The following is a 17,429-nucleotide window of genomic DNA, read 5'->3' as shown; positions in this document are numbered from 1 at the left end:
TAATAATGTTTATTCAGCAGAAGTCATAGCAACATAGGAAGCTGCCATATACTGAGTCAGACCCATAGGTCCATCTAGCTCAGTATTGTCTACATAGACTGGCAGCGGCTTCTCCAAGGTTGCAGGCAGGAATCTCTCTCAGCCCTATCTTGGAGATGCCAGGGAGGGAACATGGAACCTTCTGCTCTTCCCAGAGCGGCTCCATCTCCTAAGGGGAATATCTTACAGTGTTCACACACCAAGTCTCCCATTAATATGCAACCAGGGTGGACCATGCTTAGCTAAGGGGACAAGACATGCTTGCTACCACAAGACCAGCTCTGTTCTCCTCCCACTGAGTGCGACTTACTCTCAAGTAAGTTTGGGTAGGATTGCAGACTTCATCTTTCTGAGTAGTCTGAATAATACCTTGCAGATGAGTTACTGAACCATCTCAATGTATATTACTGCAACTCAACTTTAGAAATGTTAGCAACTCAACTATTAGAGACTAGAAGAGCAGGGTACACTTGACATATTACAACAAGCAAGTTTCTCCTACTTCTTATAATGTATAAAAAAGGGAAGATAAGCACTTCCCTTACAGGGAAGAAACAAAAGCAAAATGAAGACATTTAGAGGCCATTTTAAAAAACATTTGCATTACTATACTGGCAAACCTAGTTACTCAAGGGGGTTCCGTTCCTATAATGAAACTGTGGGTAAAGAGGCATTATGCCTATGGGAAATAGGGGGTTAGGTTCCAGAATGGTGGAAAGCAGCTACAAAACACGAAATTGGTTACTGTGCTGTGCTTGGCGGAGTCCGTGTGTACCCAGAGATGCTTCCAAAAGATCGAAATCCTCCCCCGCAATTTGAAAAATCGCAAGGGAAATGTGGTTTTAAAATAGAAACAAGCCACAAAATGGCTCCTGTAGACAAAATGGCAGCCAGAAGTGACCTCCACAGTCACTTCTGGTCCTCTATGAACTGTGGATACGTGAGTTTTAACCCTTTTGTATCCGTGGATAATGAAAACGGGTGTCAATTAGACACCCGCAGACACGAGTAAAAGCGGATGGTGAGTTCACGATTAGCGAGGTTTCCCTGCGTGGTTTAACAAGGTTTCCCTAACTCTGTGTACTACATAACTCCTCCTGATCATTCTCCACACCCATCAGCCCACATCGGTTCCTTCCTAGTCCCTATACATTTGTATTTTCTCCTTGCATTATGGAAATCCATTTAGAACATATTTGGACATATTTGAAGCTTTGTATATTATAGCTATCTCAGCAGCATAACTATGTACTTTGCATAAAACTTTGCATAATGCACAGCTGTAAAATATCTGGAGCCAGGATTATGTGAATTTTTTGTTAATCTCATTGTGGTTGTATAGAAAGAGTTTTTTCCTTTATATAAAAAAGAAAATGTTAGTCAGACACAGGAAGCAAGAAAAGTCAATTTCTGCATAACTTTTTGTTTGAATGTATTTTTTGTGTGTAAACTGCTTTTTCAGATTATCTGTGTTCCACTGATAACAGACATAAAATTCAGTTTAATCAGCCTACAAATAAAGTATTTAACAGAGCAAGGGATGACTCACATACAGTCCCAGCTGGTACAGAGCCACTAGTGTGTCTCCATGTGAAAACTGAGGGTCACCCCACCCTGAACTGATACATTCCCATTATAAGGCAGCATAATCGCAACCAGTTATGAACCATTCCTCAGAGAAGGTTGTCAAAAGGGGCTATCTGTCCTTCAAGCCAGGCTACAGCTAGGAGGGTCTGATTGTGGAGCAGAGAGAGGAGGATCAAAGGACCAGGGCAGCAGATGTGCTCAAGATATGCTGGAATCGAGTACTAGGTTGGGTAGATGAAGATCAGAAGAAGGAGAAGACATCCTTAGGGCTGGAGCTGAGTACCAAGTGAGGCAAGGCAAGACAGTGCTGCTTCTCAGTTGAGTGAGCCTGGAGCAGCTGTCCAGTCAAGACTACTGGTTCCTCAGGTCACTTGGTCTGAAGAGCTACAGTGATGGTTCTGGCCTTTACATGGGTGGTTCTGTCCTACAGCAGAGTGGACCAATGCAACCATCACTCCCTCTGTCTAGGAGCTGTTTGATGATGTGGGGAGTGAGATGCCTGAGCCCTGCTGCAAAAGTCCCTGGTTTCAGAACCCCCTGTGCCTTACAGAGGACACCTCCCAGAGAAAGCATGTAGTAATAAGGATACAACATCACAGTGGATACTGAGGTCAGTTTCACAACCAGCCCTACCTGGGTAGGAGAGCTGTATCCCAGGTATGGCTGGTTGTGAGAATTGCAGGGATCGGGAGTGATTCCGGTGCTCCTCCCTTAGGTAGCCCGTTTCAAACCTGGGCTAAAAGTGAGGTAGGAGGGTGTACGTGCACCTCCTACCGGGCTGCCGGTAGCTCCTCCTAGGCTGCTGGCAGCCTGAGCTTCCAGAGCCATGGGAAGGAGCAGCCCAGCAGTGAGCAATCGCCGAATGCACTCTTGCAGTGCACTGTGGGATTCCAGGAGGCCCTGTTGACTTCCCCTCAGCTCCCAACTGCCCCCCCCCCTTGTGCGAGCAGTGAAGCCTTCTCCCCAGCCCCAGCAGTCATGTAAATGACCCTACCCGGTGTCTAAAGGCAGGTATCCATCAAAGCAACTGCTCTCTATTATTTATGAAATGTAGTATTTTAAAATATTCATTTTGTTTTTCAAAAGCATCTCTCATAATAGTCACTGTCAAAGACAGATGATCCTTTGGGAAGATGCAGGAGTACAATTATGTTTTTCATCAAACAGAAATGGCCACATGTCAGAGTGTCTGTAACTACTGGAACCACACAGTCCTGTTAGCCATACGGCCGTCTTTTGCCTGAGTAACATTCCGTGCAGAAGTACAGAGCGTGAGATTCTACCCGCCTCACAACTGGGTGGGCTTGTCAAGCTGCTGAGCTGGAGCGACTGCTATTTGCCAGTCATTTGATATGTTGTCGAGGGACCCGTTTCTCACCACTTACTCTTTCTTTCTGGCTGATTTCCGTTTTTCTTCATTAGCCTCATGATTGGCATCACGTAGCTTCACCTCCCGATCTGACAGACTTGCTGGAATGATGTCCAATTCCAAGTCCTTGTTATCCTGAAAAAAGTAGTGACTTGGATTTTAAACACATTCCTATGCTTTGTAAAAGTCAGCAGATCTACAAAGTGGAAGAGATGAAAGGAATGACAATAGCATAGAGAAGAAAAAGAGTTACAGTATAATAGAGAGAGAGAAAGACCACCTGCAGTTATTTGTGAATAGCTAAAGGCATATCCAGTTTCAGAGGTGGTGGAAGAGGAGGGCTGGAAACAGGGGTCTAGAACTTCATTCACCATGGCAGCTGCACTGCTAAGGTGCCCAGAGCACTTCAGAAGTGCAGGGTCCACCAGCAAGCCCCACCACTCACAAAATCCTCATCACCTTGTCCAGCTCAGACTTAGAGCTGGGGAAGGAGCAGAGTTTTGTCCCTGACAGAACAACAGAATTTTAGAATTAGAAGAGACTAAGGCACCGCCTGCATTGGACTGCTCCAGATGTCAGCCAATGTTCACCGTGTTTTACTAAACAAGAGGATCTTGCAAATCTGTCAGAGGGACGGTGGGGGGGAACTCCAATACATAAATGTGAAAAGCCCTATCAGGTTTTGTCTCTAGTTTCCTAGCTACCTGTAAAGTTCATATCAGCAGCTCAACCTGTGAATAATTAAAGCATTGCCTTGGATCTATACAACCTCCCATTTAGCCCTTCAGGTGGCTTCTACAGGACAATTGCCTCTTGGCTGCAAAAGAATGAGTGAGCTGCAAAGCAGTTCTCTTGCCCACCTTGGCATCCATTCAGCTTCCTAGGACCCAAGTATGTCAAGCATGTACAATATGTGAAGGAATATAGGGCAAGAGGCTTAAACTTTTACATGTCCATGTAAGAGATCATAAGAACATACAGCATAAGAAAAGGTGTTGGATCCAGCCATAGGGCCATCTAGTCCAGCACCCTGCTTCATGCAGTGGCCCACTAGGTCCATCTTGGCCTCCACCAAGTGCAACTCAAGTCTTATTTTTTGCATCTGCAGCATCTAAATTCAGTCCCAATTTAAGGTAATGGAGTGAATGAGCTGGATTACACTAAATTGGGACTGGATGAGAACTTTTTGAAAGGATGACTCCTGGAAAATTGGAGCAGGGGCAAAGGGCAACCCCCACCCCCAGGAGACCTTCTGACCTTGAGTGTCCCCCATGGGAGCTGTTTTTCCTCCCTTCCTACATTTTCAAGGTGCCCTTCCTTGAAGGATTTGTGGAGCTACGCAGTGGATTAGCGGCTCCAATACTAAGTTCCAAGTCTTGTTTTGAAAGCGTGCACCCTGGAAAATGAGTCCCCTGGTGGGACTCTGAGGGCACACATTTGGTAATGATTGCCTTTCCTCCCGCTCTCCATTTTCCAGGGGACACCATTTTTAAAAAAATCCTCTTAGCTCAATAATTGATATGTTTCTCCCTTGCTTTGCCAGAAGGCTGAGTTTTGAGATTTGAATTGGTTTTAAAGGGAAACTACTGTAATTGTTTCTGATTTTGGTGGAAGCAACTGGTTCTTTTCAGAGTTCATCTGAGGGGCTTGCTCATCTCTAGCTCTAGTTTTCTGAGTGAAGTATTACCTGTTTGTTTTGTGTTGACTGATCACAGTCCACATTAATTCATGACTGCTTGATTATGCCTGCACTTTTAGTAATGTTTGGAGTAGGTTGCTGCCCACACAACCATTCACCTGCCATCTTGTCTTAAATTGTAATTTACACACATTTTCTGTCAAAATCCACCTTGAGTGGTCTCTGTGTTGTGCCAAGGTAAGGCTGGCTGTGCAATTCATGAAAATTTCCTATATGAGAGTTCTAATTTCTCTGTGAGTTCTTGTTTGTTGAAGGTATGTCCAAAAAACACGTGACTTACAGTACCTCTGTATTGATTCCAAGTGCCTTTTCCAAAGAGTAGCGGTATTTCCCCATCCTCGCTGAGAAGTCCCGATAGTGTTTGTCGACGGTGGTAACCCATTTCCTAATTTCAGTGGCATGAGTATGTCCTTTTTCTACAAAGCTGTCAGCCAGCTGGATGAGAAGCTTCACTTTCTCCTTGGTTTGCTGCTCGAAAGAGTGTTCCTTGGTTATCATAGCTTCCCCGAACATCTTGTTCAATTTCTATTCACACAGTAGCCATATGGACCTCATGTTCTTCACAAACAATCACGAACATAAAATGTTCCTGAGATCTTTGGAGACATAGTGTAGGTGGATACAATCTTTCCATCTAGTTATCTAAAATGCTTTTGGATTTCCATGTCCTCTATAGCGACATGTGCACAATGCAAATATAAAACTGAAATTTATATTTGTCCATGCTATCTTTAGTGCAATTTGAGATGGCAAAACGTTACATCTGCAATACAAGTTTTTTTCTTCCCATGGGTATCTGTTGTTACACAATAAAAATCTAAACTTCACATCTAGTAATACCTTACCGCAGGGATAGGCAACCTTGGCACTTGAAGCTGTTGTTGAACTACAATTCCCATCATTCTCCACCACAATTTATTGTGGCAGGGAATGATGGCAGTTCTAGTTCAACAACAGTTGGAATGCTAAGGTTGCCTATTCCTACCTTACAGAATGGTTCACTTCTGAGGCAGTCTTTGGAAAGTGACAGTGTGAGCAGACAGCGACATCATCACCCTGCCTATGTATAAATATTGGGACCTACTTTAGCAAAATGTCTAATCACAGAAGAACATTGTTTGGCTGGTCACTTTGGGCTGGGAACTGGCAGGAAGAGAGAATGAGTGATGAGGGTAAAAGGCAAAGAGATTGTAGACTGGGGCAGCAAAAGGAGGCAAATGCTGGCATCTGAAAGCAGCAAGGCAAACTTTTCATAAGATTCTGAGGAAGAGGTTGTGTTGTTACTTCTAAATTGCTGCAGTCATTGAATCGGGTCCCCAAAACTATAACCCTAAAATGCTTCAGACTTGTTTTCCCAAAACAGTTGCTCACAATGTTACTGGTAAGCTGCTTTTGAAACTGAAAGGAGTTTCAAAAGCAGATTGTGATATGGTAAGGAATCCAGTCAGCTTTCAAGGAATTCCATTGGGCTAGAAGAAGCCCTTGTGAAAACCAAAGCAATTCGTTGGATTTCAGCCATAGGGCCCAAAAAAACGTGGGGAGGCCATTACATATTTTTTGCTGCAATTATATTGTAACATTGTAACAGGCTGCATGTGGTCAGATGTAAGTGACAATGAGAATAATACCAGTGATTTGCTGCTGCTACAAATGAATTCCCCAATCCTCTTTATGTCTGTACAAGAGACTGCACTGGCATAATAAACAAAGGCCATAAAACTTTTTTTCATGTGTATAGTTGATTCATATACAGTTATTTATACTTTTCAAAGAAATACTTCATTCCTAGGCAAGCAGTATCAAGAGGCATTTCCAGAATCAAGCATATATTATTATTCTCATCCAGAAAAATGAGTGTGAATCTGAAAACACTGAGAGAAGCTTATGACTCGTTGAAATGAACAGCAAGGGTTACCTTGGCAGGTACTTTGAATTCTCCATATTCTTTCAAAAGTTCCTGAGTTTCTTCTGCTGATTCCCCTGTTGAGTTGTGAGTAGAAAGATAATATTCTCCTGTTTCCTGGATCCAGTCTAAGGCCTACAAAAGGAAGCGCGGTGGGGGTTGACCACACCAACCAAACAAGGATGAAAAAAAAAATGGGTTCCTTGAATTCAACCAGGTTTCAAAATAGACAATCTGAATTCTAGCGCAAATCAGAAGCTTCACTAGCCCCCAGGCAGAGGAAGACATCTGTATCAGGCGACAGAAGGAATCTACAGGAGAGCTCCAAATACAAAGCTCACAGAATTCAGCAGCAAGCAATCAACACTGACTGTGCACTGCTTTGAATGTCTCATAATCATAGACATGTAGATAAAATACTACTACATCAGACCTTCCCACCCCCTAATTGCTCACTTTAGTGGTAGGTGGGTTCTTCAGCATACACTGGCATTGCTAGCTCATATGAGTGGTGTGGCCTAACCCATGAGCACTGCTGGCTTTCCAAAGTGACCAAGCACAGGAGGCGTGCCAAGGGAGATGCCTTTCTCCAGGTCACTTAGTGCAGTTTCACTTGAGAGCTGCTATAGAACACAGGTAAAGGTAAAGGGTGCCGTCGAGTCGATGTCGACTCCTGGTGCCCACAGAGCCCTGTGGTTGTCTTTGTTAGAATACAGGAGGGGTTTCCCATTGCCATCTCCCGCACAGTATGAGACGATACCTTTCAGCATCTTCCTATATCGCTGCTGCCTAATATAGGTGTTTCCCATAGGGAGCTGCCTTACACGGACTCAGACCATCTGTCCATCTAAGTCAGTGCTGCTGACACTGTAGTGGTTTGGCAGGGGTCTTTCTTAGCCCTACCTGGAGACGCCAGGGAATGAACCTGGGGCCTTCTGCAAGAAAAGTGTGTGCTCTACTACTGAGTTATAGCTCCAGCCGCACAGCAAACTAGAGGTTTTAGAAATTGCTGCTCTGGACATAAATTCAAGTGGGCGGGGGGAGTCATCTTACATTTAGTAGTACTGTTAGGTTGCAACCCAGAGATCATGCCTTTACTTTCAATAATACATATGCAGTGGGAGCACTTACCACTGCTGCCCTTCTCACCCAGTTCATTCCTGGGTCCCTTTGCCCACCCTCCTTCTGCATGAAATTCAGGACTTCAGTTTTGCCCCACAATAGACAGGGGACTGAGGGTGATCTACAGGACCCTGCAAAGAACCAGGTGCTGCAACAGCTATCTCTCCCACAGCATTCACATTGTTCAAGGGAAAAGTATGATCTCTGGGTTGCAATATGGCCACCTTAGTAAGCCAATCCCCAGCTAGCTCACCTGGTCAGTGTGATACGGATTAGGTCTTGAAACCAGCTCTCCAGGATCTTTTTCAGTACTGACTGATGCAAGAGACTGTATCATATGTGGGGACTCATAATGCAGAGTGTGCGCTCCCTGAACAACAATTCTTCCACAGCTCAATAAATATTAAACAGTTTCTCATTAGCTGTCAGTCCTAACAAACAGAGGAGGAGAGAGAGTTTTCTTAAGCTACCTGCTTAGCACTGCGTTCAAAGACCACATATTGCTGGCATTGATCTAACCGCCGTTTCTTCAAGGTCCAAAAATGAAGTACCCGGTTCTCCCTCTGTAGCAGCTCACTTAGAATGGCTGGGGAGGAAAAGGCAGACAGCCATTACCCTCAGTGGGTCAATAAGTGTACACAAACACAAGGCAATGCAAATTCAGCTTGCTTCTTCATCACAGAGATAAGGGCTATCTGGTGCGTAGCACTCCAGAACAGGCTTTAAAACACAAAACAGCAGAGGGAGGGCACAAGAGGCTCACCAAGTGTGTAGTTAGCCAACACAGAGATAGACTCACTAGTGTGGACCACTTCAGACCCTGCTTTTAAAAGACAAGCAGCAGTTTGAAAAAAAAATTTTTTTTAAACGTACAAGCCATATAAACAGCAGCAGTTAACATATCCAGCTAACTCATGGAGAAGGAAGAAGCATCATGTTTCCAGACACTAGCAATCCCTGGATTTGGAAATGTCCACCTTGGGCTTCTCTCACTCATCTGATCACTTATATAGTATTTATTTGGAATGCTATTGATGACACATTAGGCTTGGACACACTGTACTATATAACAGCAGCCAGCTAATGAAAATGCTGTGTTGTAGAAAAGACTATTAACTTCAACACTTTGAGGAATCTGCCATACAGTTCTGATTCAGAAAGGTTACTATGTTCACCATTTGATAGTATTACCATTATCAGACAAATCAATTCTTTGTCTGACAAGGTTTTTTCCTGGATGCTTAATCCACATGACTATTTCCTAAACAGATCGGGTGATAGACCGCAAGACTTCCAAAGCGGTTTTGGCAGTATATTGCCTTGAACCATTACTAGATTTCTAAGTTAAACATTCCAGCAAGAAGTTTTCAGATTCAAGGAAGAGTTGTCACAAAACATTTTGGTCCCTGAGGTAGAAAACCCAACTGACACCACCTCTTTCCACTAATTAATATGGGCTACACTTCACCAGGAATAGTTCTGTGCAAATTTTATCGAAGTGTAATTCTCTGGGGTTCACACAAGAGCAATCTCAAGTGGATTGTGCCTCATCTGTTTGTCTCCCATTCTGCACCAGGGGGATCAAATCAGAACAGACAAGGCATCTTGCTCTCTGCATCACCAGGCAGAGAGCCAAAGGCCCCACCAGGTACGGCAGCTGAGCCAGAGCAGGTGGTCTGTGCAGCAAACAAGGGCCAGACATACGATAACTCCAGACTTGGTAGTCAGACTTATTCAGTCTGAGCAACTTGCTGCTAGAGCAGCCGCACAGACTCTTATGGCTGACCTCAGCCTTCCCTTCTAGTCTGTTGCCTTTTGGAACCTGACCATCTTTGCAAACCCAACTACACATACCTGTCTCTGGCACCTTTGGCCTTTGTTTGCTGCTCTGCACCTTCACTCCCGCCTGGCCTGGACTACGTACTTGCCTCTCACCCATCTGGCCATATGACTGCTTGCTGGCCTAACCCTGCAGGGTACAGACACAGAGATAACGGGCCCCAGATTTGCTGCTTCAAGTGGCTGCCTCACTTTCATTTGTAATAGGTCCTGTGGAAATGTTCCTATTGCTCAAAATGGGAAATGTATATCTAATCTAATCCAAAATAAACAGACCAATTGGTCTTTTTCTCTGTTCTTAATAGGATACTTGAATAACCTGGCAGAATCAGAGCACACACAATTCAATATTTTTTCCTAGATACAGAAGTACAAGGGTGCAGACTCTGTTGATGAATGCTTGGACAATATTAACCAAAGAAAAACAGGAGGTCGTCGAAGCATGGATTTTATGGTAGTCTGGAGCATTTTCAGACTCTTAAGTTATAGCAAATACCCCAGTGTTTGGAGCACTTAGAACCAAACTACACAATCACTGCACTGCTATTAATCTGCTCTTTTCTACCACTTCAAAAGTAATCCAATCAGAGATGAAAAATGGCTTAGTTCTGCTGATTTACTTTGGCTCATTTTTCTCAGCACTTCACAGAATTGAAGCAACTGTTTGATTATGGCCACCAAAGAGATCAGCAGAATCATCCCCAAACCTTCACCAAGCATGCATCATCCCTGTGCTGGTTTGTGATCATAATCAAGGAATTGATTGAATTGATTGATTGCATTATCCCCACAACAGACCATGTTCTTTTGATCATGTGAAGGACATCAGCTTAAGGAAGTAATCCAAATGTCCACTGTAACTAAATGGTTTGGGGTAAGGCGGGCGGGGGCGGGGGGAGAAGAGAGCGCGAGACAGAGAACAAATGCAAGGCACCAAACTCTGTGATAAGTTAACACTACCTGCATTTCAGTTTTGGCTTGTCTTGGAAGAACAGGAGTAGAATGGAACCCTGATTTGTGCTCTATGACAGACCCAAATGCTATAAAAGCCCATTACAATAACTGAGTCTGTTATTGAATGTAGTACAAAACAGTTACTTCTCACATGTTGGCTCCTGCAGTGCAGGGAATTCAGTGATCTTCCCTTCAACAAAAGAAATATATTCATGGCAGTACTTTGTAGCTGAACTAATCAAAGTGTTTCACATCTTTCAGTTTCAGTGCTTAATTAGAGCAAAAACTCATTGTCAGAACGGATACATGTATAAGAAGGGATGGTTCATTTCCACACCTGTGGATTGTCTGGAAATAAGGAAGCATTTGAATAGCTACAGGGCATCTGAACATGCCCTCAGCTTCACATCCGACTTTGTACCCTGCAAACAGCTAATCTGGCATAACCCTCAACTTGCCTCTTGGATCCCACCACTTGTCTCTTCCTGGACGAGGGTACTCCAGGAACAGACTAGCAAAATACCACCTGGTACATCTGCTTGATCTGTCCAGCCTGCAAGCTTAGAAGAATTTTGATCCTACCATGAGCTGAGCACCGATACCCTGACAAATATTCAGAATAAATAAATAATAAAGAGTTATCCTTTCTCAGGAGGTGGACAGCCCCCAAAGTCCTTATGTTCTCAAAAGTCCTTAGGGCATTTCTAGTTGCAATGGTGAAGGGTTTATGCTACCAAGGCAGAGTGCTGACTGGAAGCTGACTGGAAGCTGAAAGGAGCATGTGATGGGGGAAAGGATCTGATTAGGAAAGAAAGGATTTCAGTGGTCGCTGCTTTCCATGCACTGATAATATGGACGTGGTATCAGTGGGAAAGGTATTATTACTGAACTTTTTTAATTGCAGAAGATGGTACCTTGATAAACATTTCCATGCTTAGCATCCATCTCCTGGTTTTCTGAGTCAGTAAGTACAGAAAAAAGATGCAATGCAATTCATTTGTATAATCTGATTGTATCCTGTGTAGGAAGTGAAAGGTATTATATACCGTGTAAGAAGTGGAAGCATTGGTAATTATCCTTTGTGGCAAAGGCTTAAAAAATTTCATCGGGCGTAAGCAAGTGCTTGTAGTAAGGACAGGAATAGTTCGTGTGCTGTGTATTTCTAAGACCAAACTGCTATTCCATTAATGCATCTCCCAGAGAACACACTAACCTTTGACTTGCTGCTCGGGTCCCCTTGTATGGCTTACTACCCCTGGCATGCTGACGTTGTTTCGGTGAATGTACTTGAGAAACACTTCTGCATTCCTTCGGGCTAGCGTGCAGGCCTGTGGGCAGCAAACATCCCCCTCTCAGCACAACAGTTACTCTTTTGACAAGCAAAAAAGAAGAATAAAAACATCAGGGAATCTACTGAACTGTGACATGAGCTGCTTTTCTCATTTGACCTCCGAAGGATGTTGATGTGCATGAGAAAACACCCAAAACCTCAGACTGCAGTCTCACACATCCATCATCTTAGGGATGGTGTTATATAAGAGAAAATGGCCACACAGAAAAATGGGCTGATTCCAGAGGAATAGTACATGAAATAACACCCCCACAAAGAATGATACCAGTGGACTGATTCCGGAACACAGTCCTTAAAAATTATAGCATTACAGGATCTGTATGCTGCTTGGAAAAATAGGATTGGTATACAGAATCTGTATACTGCTTTGCGGAGGTGGGGGCGGAATAGTTAACAGCTCACTACAATCTATGGTGTGCTGACTGAGGTGGGGAGTGACTGGGCATAGGGAGGGGGGCAGCTACTAACTCATGCCACCTGCTTTAGAAAATAGAAACAGAAGAAGCAGTTCTAAAAAAATAAAAATCTCAGACAGAGATTTATTGAGCCTCGACACCAGAGTTCCTCTGAACTGGAGATGCCAAGGATAAAACTCCGCCATGCCCTCTACCCAGGACTGTGGTCTCTTCCACCTGCTGCAGCTGCTATGCCTGTTGCAGCCAGAGAATGGAGAATTAGGAGTAAGGGAAGCAATGAAGGACATGGCTTGGGTTCTTCCACCTCATAACATAACCACAGCTCAGAGCAGCAAGAGCAGAAGCGAACAGGGATACTTCAGGGATCCCTTCCCCTGGTAGTTTAATCTTATCCCATCACACACACTTCCCACAGAAGTCCTGCAAGCAAACCTGAAACTACCTGGAAAGAAAAACAACTGTTGAGGTCTGCCCAGAGCGTCTCTCATGCTTGAACGGTACACTGAGCTCCTTCCTTACGGCCAGCATTTTGTGGCATTTGAGCCTCTGCCTTTCCAGAGTGCTATCTAGAAACTGTACCTGCTTTCTGCAGATTTGTTATTTAGCAAGGAGTCTGTACTGACACTACATGGGAGGCAAACCTGTGCAGAAATGCTGCTCATGTACGTTGGCTGTTCACATGAGCAATGTAACACGTTACATGAGGGCAATGCAAGATCATCGGCTCCTTTCTGTGAAATGAAACATGGCAAGCGGTAATCGATCAGTCTGAGAAAGGGATAAACTCATGTAAGTTGGTTGTTCCCACATTACATCACTCATGTGAGTAGACAGCAGCGTAGGACAAGTTTCATATTGTTAGAATTGGTTCTGAGAATGAAGTAAACCCTGGAAGTTGCTCGGGAATAATCTAGCATGGCTAAAGATTCTGTAGGCTGTTCAACCATGAAACATAACAAAGAAAAATGACATTTGGACTGCACAAATGGTGATGATTTTTGCCTCCCATAAAAGGATATGCAGATAAGCCAGTTATTCTATAAGAATATGTCAGCAAATAGAACAGAACATATGTTATGTTTGAGCCAGTGTGGTGTAGTGTCAAACTAGAAGTGAAGGGACAAGGGCTCAAATCACTACTCAGCCATGAAGCTCACTGGGTGACCCTGAGCTGGTCACCCGCTCAGCCTAAATCACCCTCACAGGGCTGATGTGAAGAGAGATGGAAATGTGGGAGTGAGGAGAACCTTGAACATTGCCTAGAGGTCCTAGTGGGGATAGAGGCTAGGATACAAATGTAATACATTTAAGAACGTATTCCATTTTAAAAGTGCATATTCTGCACACGGGCTCCTACCCAGTGTTATTGCTCAGTTCATTTCACAGTTAAAGCATGAGAACTATAGGGAAAAGGGATCCTTGAGAAAGGCTGACCTTGAGAAAGGCTTCCTTCTGTTCCAGATGTTTGCTGATTAAGGGGATGACATGATCTATCTCAGAAACTGGTCCAAGCTTATCCCGGCCTCCACACCAGTCTTCATCCCTTCGATACTCCTGCTCCAAACTCTCCAGCACGCTGCAAACCTAAGGCGGAAACCAAGACACAGCGGCTCAGCTACTAAAGCTACCACCAGAAGCATACAAGATACACCACTACTGCAATAGCATATTGTTAATAAACCAACTCAAAGGGAAGGTTTACAGAGTTGTGTGGGATTCCTAACTTAGTGTGTGTACTAAGCAAAGGAATGCAGATGGTCCCCTGCAGAGAAGCTTCCAACCCACTTTGCAAGCCAAACAGATGAAAAAGCTGGATCCCTGATTCAGACTGGCTGGGAAGCCATCACAAGGCTCCCAAGCAGTGTTCCCTCTAAAAGGGATTCCCAGATGCTGTTCACTACAACTCCCATAATCCCCAAGCAAAAGCCATTGCAGCTGGTGATTCTGGGAGTTGTAGTCAACAACATCTGGGAATCCCTGTTAGAGGGAACACTGCTCCCAAGTAGTGCAAGAAGGGGAAAAATGGTCTTGATTTCTACGTTTAATTCTCACTTGTCCCCCACAGGAGACAGATACTTTAAAGACACCTAGCTATAAATGGGGCAATTATATTCTGGAGTGAACAAATCAACATTTGTCAGAGGTGATGCCAGGCTGGCCAATTCTTTTCTTCGTTTAGTGTGGGACTCAAGGGTGCCTAACATGGCACTAGTGGTCTGGGAATGGCTTGAACTTGGTTTTTAATCATTGAGGCTGTTATGCTCAAACTGTGCTGAAAACCTTGGGTTTCAAGTTATTTCTTTCCAGGCTTCCTTTTACATACAGAAAATGTATGAAAATATGTTCATGAATCAGTGGTGTGGCTCGAACAACTCAGGGCTGACCACCCCCACTGCCAATACACTTTGGGAAGATACACTGCACCTGTGTGCATTGGACAGCAACTTGAATACCATTTCCCCATAGACTGTATATCTGCTGTTCATCCATAACCTGTACCTCGCCCTACTAAAAGGCTTCAGTGAGTCTCTACTGTTGCAATTCAGAGCTGTCATCCAGAATAGGATTATGACAAGGAACGATGGAGCACGGCACAGAGAAGATCCGTCTCCTGCAGGCTACAACTTGTACAAGTCAATAGGTGGTAATTGACACTAGTACTTCATGTAACCGATGGATGTCATATAACCAACTCTCACATTCTATGATAGGCAAGACATCCTCCAGCTCACCTGTTCAGAGGTTTTGTAAAAGGCGACAGAGGCATTAACCAGCTTCAGCCTGTCCTCCATCTTCAGCATGAGTTGCTGCCAGTGCAATGCCACTTTTTCTGCACATTCCCTGATGGCCTCGGCATCATAGTGCCCAGCCTGCAGCAGCACCTCTGCCTTCTGCTGCACCTGGAGGGCACTCTGGTGTGTCTTCTGCAAGGAAGTGGCATGAAAGAGGGACTGTGTATGAGGAGAGGAAAGAGAGGTTTTTGTATAGATGTGCCAGGCATATGGTAAAAAAGGAAGAAAGAGGTGAAGCAAGGTGTGAGCATGAAAATGTGAGAGAATGAAACACTTTTTAGAGTGAGTCCCACAACCGACAGATTCTCTTCATATCTCATTTTGCAGAACAGTATTCATTAATTCATTCATATGGGTTTATAAGTGGAAGGGACACTGACATTGCTAATGATTTCCAAGCACTTTTCATGCACTCAGTGCTTTGGAATCTTTGCTTTTCCTCCACAATAACCCTGGGAGGTAGAACACAATTATTCCCAGGTTATGAAAGAGAACTGAGAGAGAATGGCTCATTCAAGGCTACCATACTACCTTTGATCATTGCAGTGCATCCACCTTTAGATTTTAATCATGAACCTGAATATCAGCTTTAAAAAACTGTTGAATAGTCCAATGCAAAGAGACCAGTGAGCAAGAAGGGTGGAGGGGGGACGACTGCTGGGCAGAAACTACTGGGGTTGGTACTGCATGCCCAGTTTATGGGGAAGCTTGTTAAATGATTTATTTTTTCTTTACAAAAAACTCCAGTTCAGCAACTAGATCTCCTCTCTTCCACTGTGTGCTTTTGTAGATACCAATCACATACTGAGATTTTAAGCACTACCAATATTTAATCTGGTATTCTTACTTCTGAACAAACTTTCCCTCTCCCTTTGGTAGTATGGGAACCATTCCTCACAAGGGGTATTTAGTTAACACCAAGCACAAGCCTCTTTGAAGTGCAGCAAACTGTGCTAATAGGAAATGTCTATCCAGCTTCACAGAGAGGTTATACTGGTTAATACTGCCAAGAGATGGAGACAGCCAAATGATAAAAAATTGCGTCCACTAAAAGCTGAAAACCTCATTTACCTTAAGGACTTGCCGACATGACACAATCACTTTGTTAAAAAGGAGCCTCTTAAGAGATTATCAACACCTCTGTTGAAAAGTGTCTATACATTAAAATACCTATTATATTTTTATATAGAATATAACATATCTATTATATTATATCTAAATATCTCTAGGCATGTCAGCTAAGGTCATATAACAAGTTTTATTCCAGATTGATTGATGTACAATTGCCATTTTCTGCATTTGCTTTAGGACATTTTCACACATGATACTATAAAGGACATTAAAAGAAATTCTGAACTTATCTTGAGTTATCTGTGTACATGTTTGAATGCTATTAATGTGGGACAGAAAAGAGCTATTTAACTGAGTGCACATTCTTGCCAATTGAGACTTTAACTTCATATTGCAATTTACACTTATGGGAACTGGGTGGTGGAAAATGTTTTTAGTGTCATGTCCTTACAGCCACATAAAGTGAATTAGAAACTCTAGAATCTCCAACTACACGGATAAGCAAGGACTTAGGGGGGGAAATCACAATATTTTACAACAAAGATAATGGTTTAAGCACATAATGGGCAATCTAATGCAGATTAAGCGATCTCAGTTTTGAGCCTAAAAGAACACCCTTCTTGTAATGTTTGACTAGCTGCTCTTCGCTTTAGGGCAGCTTTGTCATCCACACACCTGACCTGGTGGGAACGTCAATCGTTCCCAGACTAGTAATAGATCAGTGTGCACCCTGCTGCTCTCCCAACTCAGATTGGAAGAAGCATCATCGTGCAAGTTGTGCATGCAACTGTCCCAATCTTTAGCCCTTAAAGATCAGGAATACAGTCTAGTGGAAGGGCTCCTACTGAGCCCCAACTAGAGCTGTGCAAGAACACTACCATTCATTTCAAGTGGGCTCATGCAGAATTGTCCCAGGGAAACAGCCCATGCAGGGAAACATTTAATGGGAGAGAATCCTATTTATGGTTTGAAACTAAGGGCTCTGAGTAGCAACAGAGTCATGGTGCAACTCTGCCAGGATCGAGGTATTATGTTGCTCACATGAATACAATATTTAAATATGAAATAATCTGTTTATATGACACATTTTTAAAATATGTGACTACGTCAGTGTTTTTTTATCTGCTCATCCATTTCATACAAGATACCTGTTACGGGCTATATAACACCTCATGATATAGACACAAGGAAGAAATAGTCCTGACAATCTCTTTGATGTAAAGCTAGAACATTGAACTTGTTTTAAGGAGACTTGGATTCAAAACCCTGCCCAGCCATGAAATTCAC

The 17,429-nt window shown here is 43.5% G+C and overlaps 1 protein-coding gene across 11 annotated transcripts in view; it reads right to left on the bottom strand.

Moving 5' to 3' along the window:
* Positions 1-17,429, bottom strand: part of KALRN (kalirin RhoGEF kinase) — a 920,107-nt gene that overhangs the window by 246,786 nt on the left and 655,892 nt on the right. For 9 of the 11 annotated variants that reach the window (XM_053244819.1, XM_053244856.1, XM_053244784.1 and 6 more), the window contains 7 exons: positions 15,012-15,230; positions 13,714-13,863; positions 11,726-11,840; positions 8,190-8,305; positions 6,610-6,732; positions 4,980-5,162; positions 3,012-3,130 (listed from right to left, as the gene is read on the bottom strand). In XM_053244819.1, the coding sequence (XP_053100794.1) occupies positions 3,012-3,130; positions 4,980-5,162; positions 6,610-6,732; positions 8,190-8,305; positions 11,726-11,840; positions 13,714-13,863; positions 15,012-15,230 (1,025 nt within the window). The remainder of the gene's footprint in view (positions 1-3,011; positions 3,131-4,979; positions 5,163-6,609; positions 6,733-8,189; positions 8,306-11,725; positions 11,841-13,713; positions 13,864-15,011; positions 15,231-17,429) is intronic. The other 2 variants (XM_053244810.1, XM_053244847.1) reach the window with 2 other exon arrangements.

The sequence above is a fragment of the Hemicordylus capensis genome, chromosome 1 (genome assembly GCF_027244095.1).
Source record: "Hemicordylus capensis ecotype Gifberg chromosome 1, rHemCap1.1.pri, whole genome shotgun sequence".
Classification (NCBI taxonomy): Eukaryota; Metazoa; Chordata; class Lepidosauria; order Squamata; family Cordylidae; genus Hemicordylus; species Hemicordylus capensis.
This window is presented reverse-complemented; position numbering and strand designations above follow the sequence as displayed.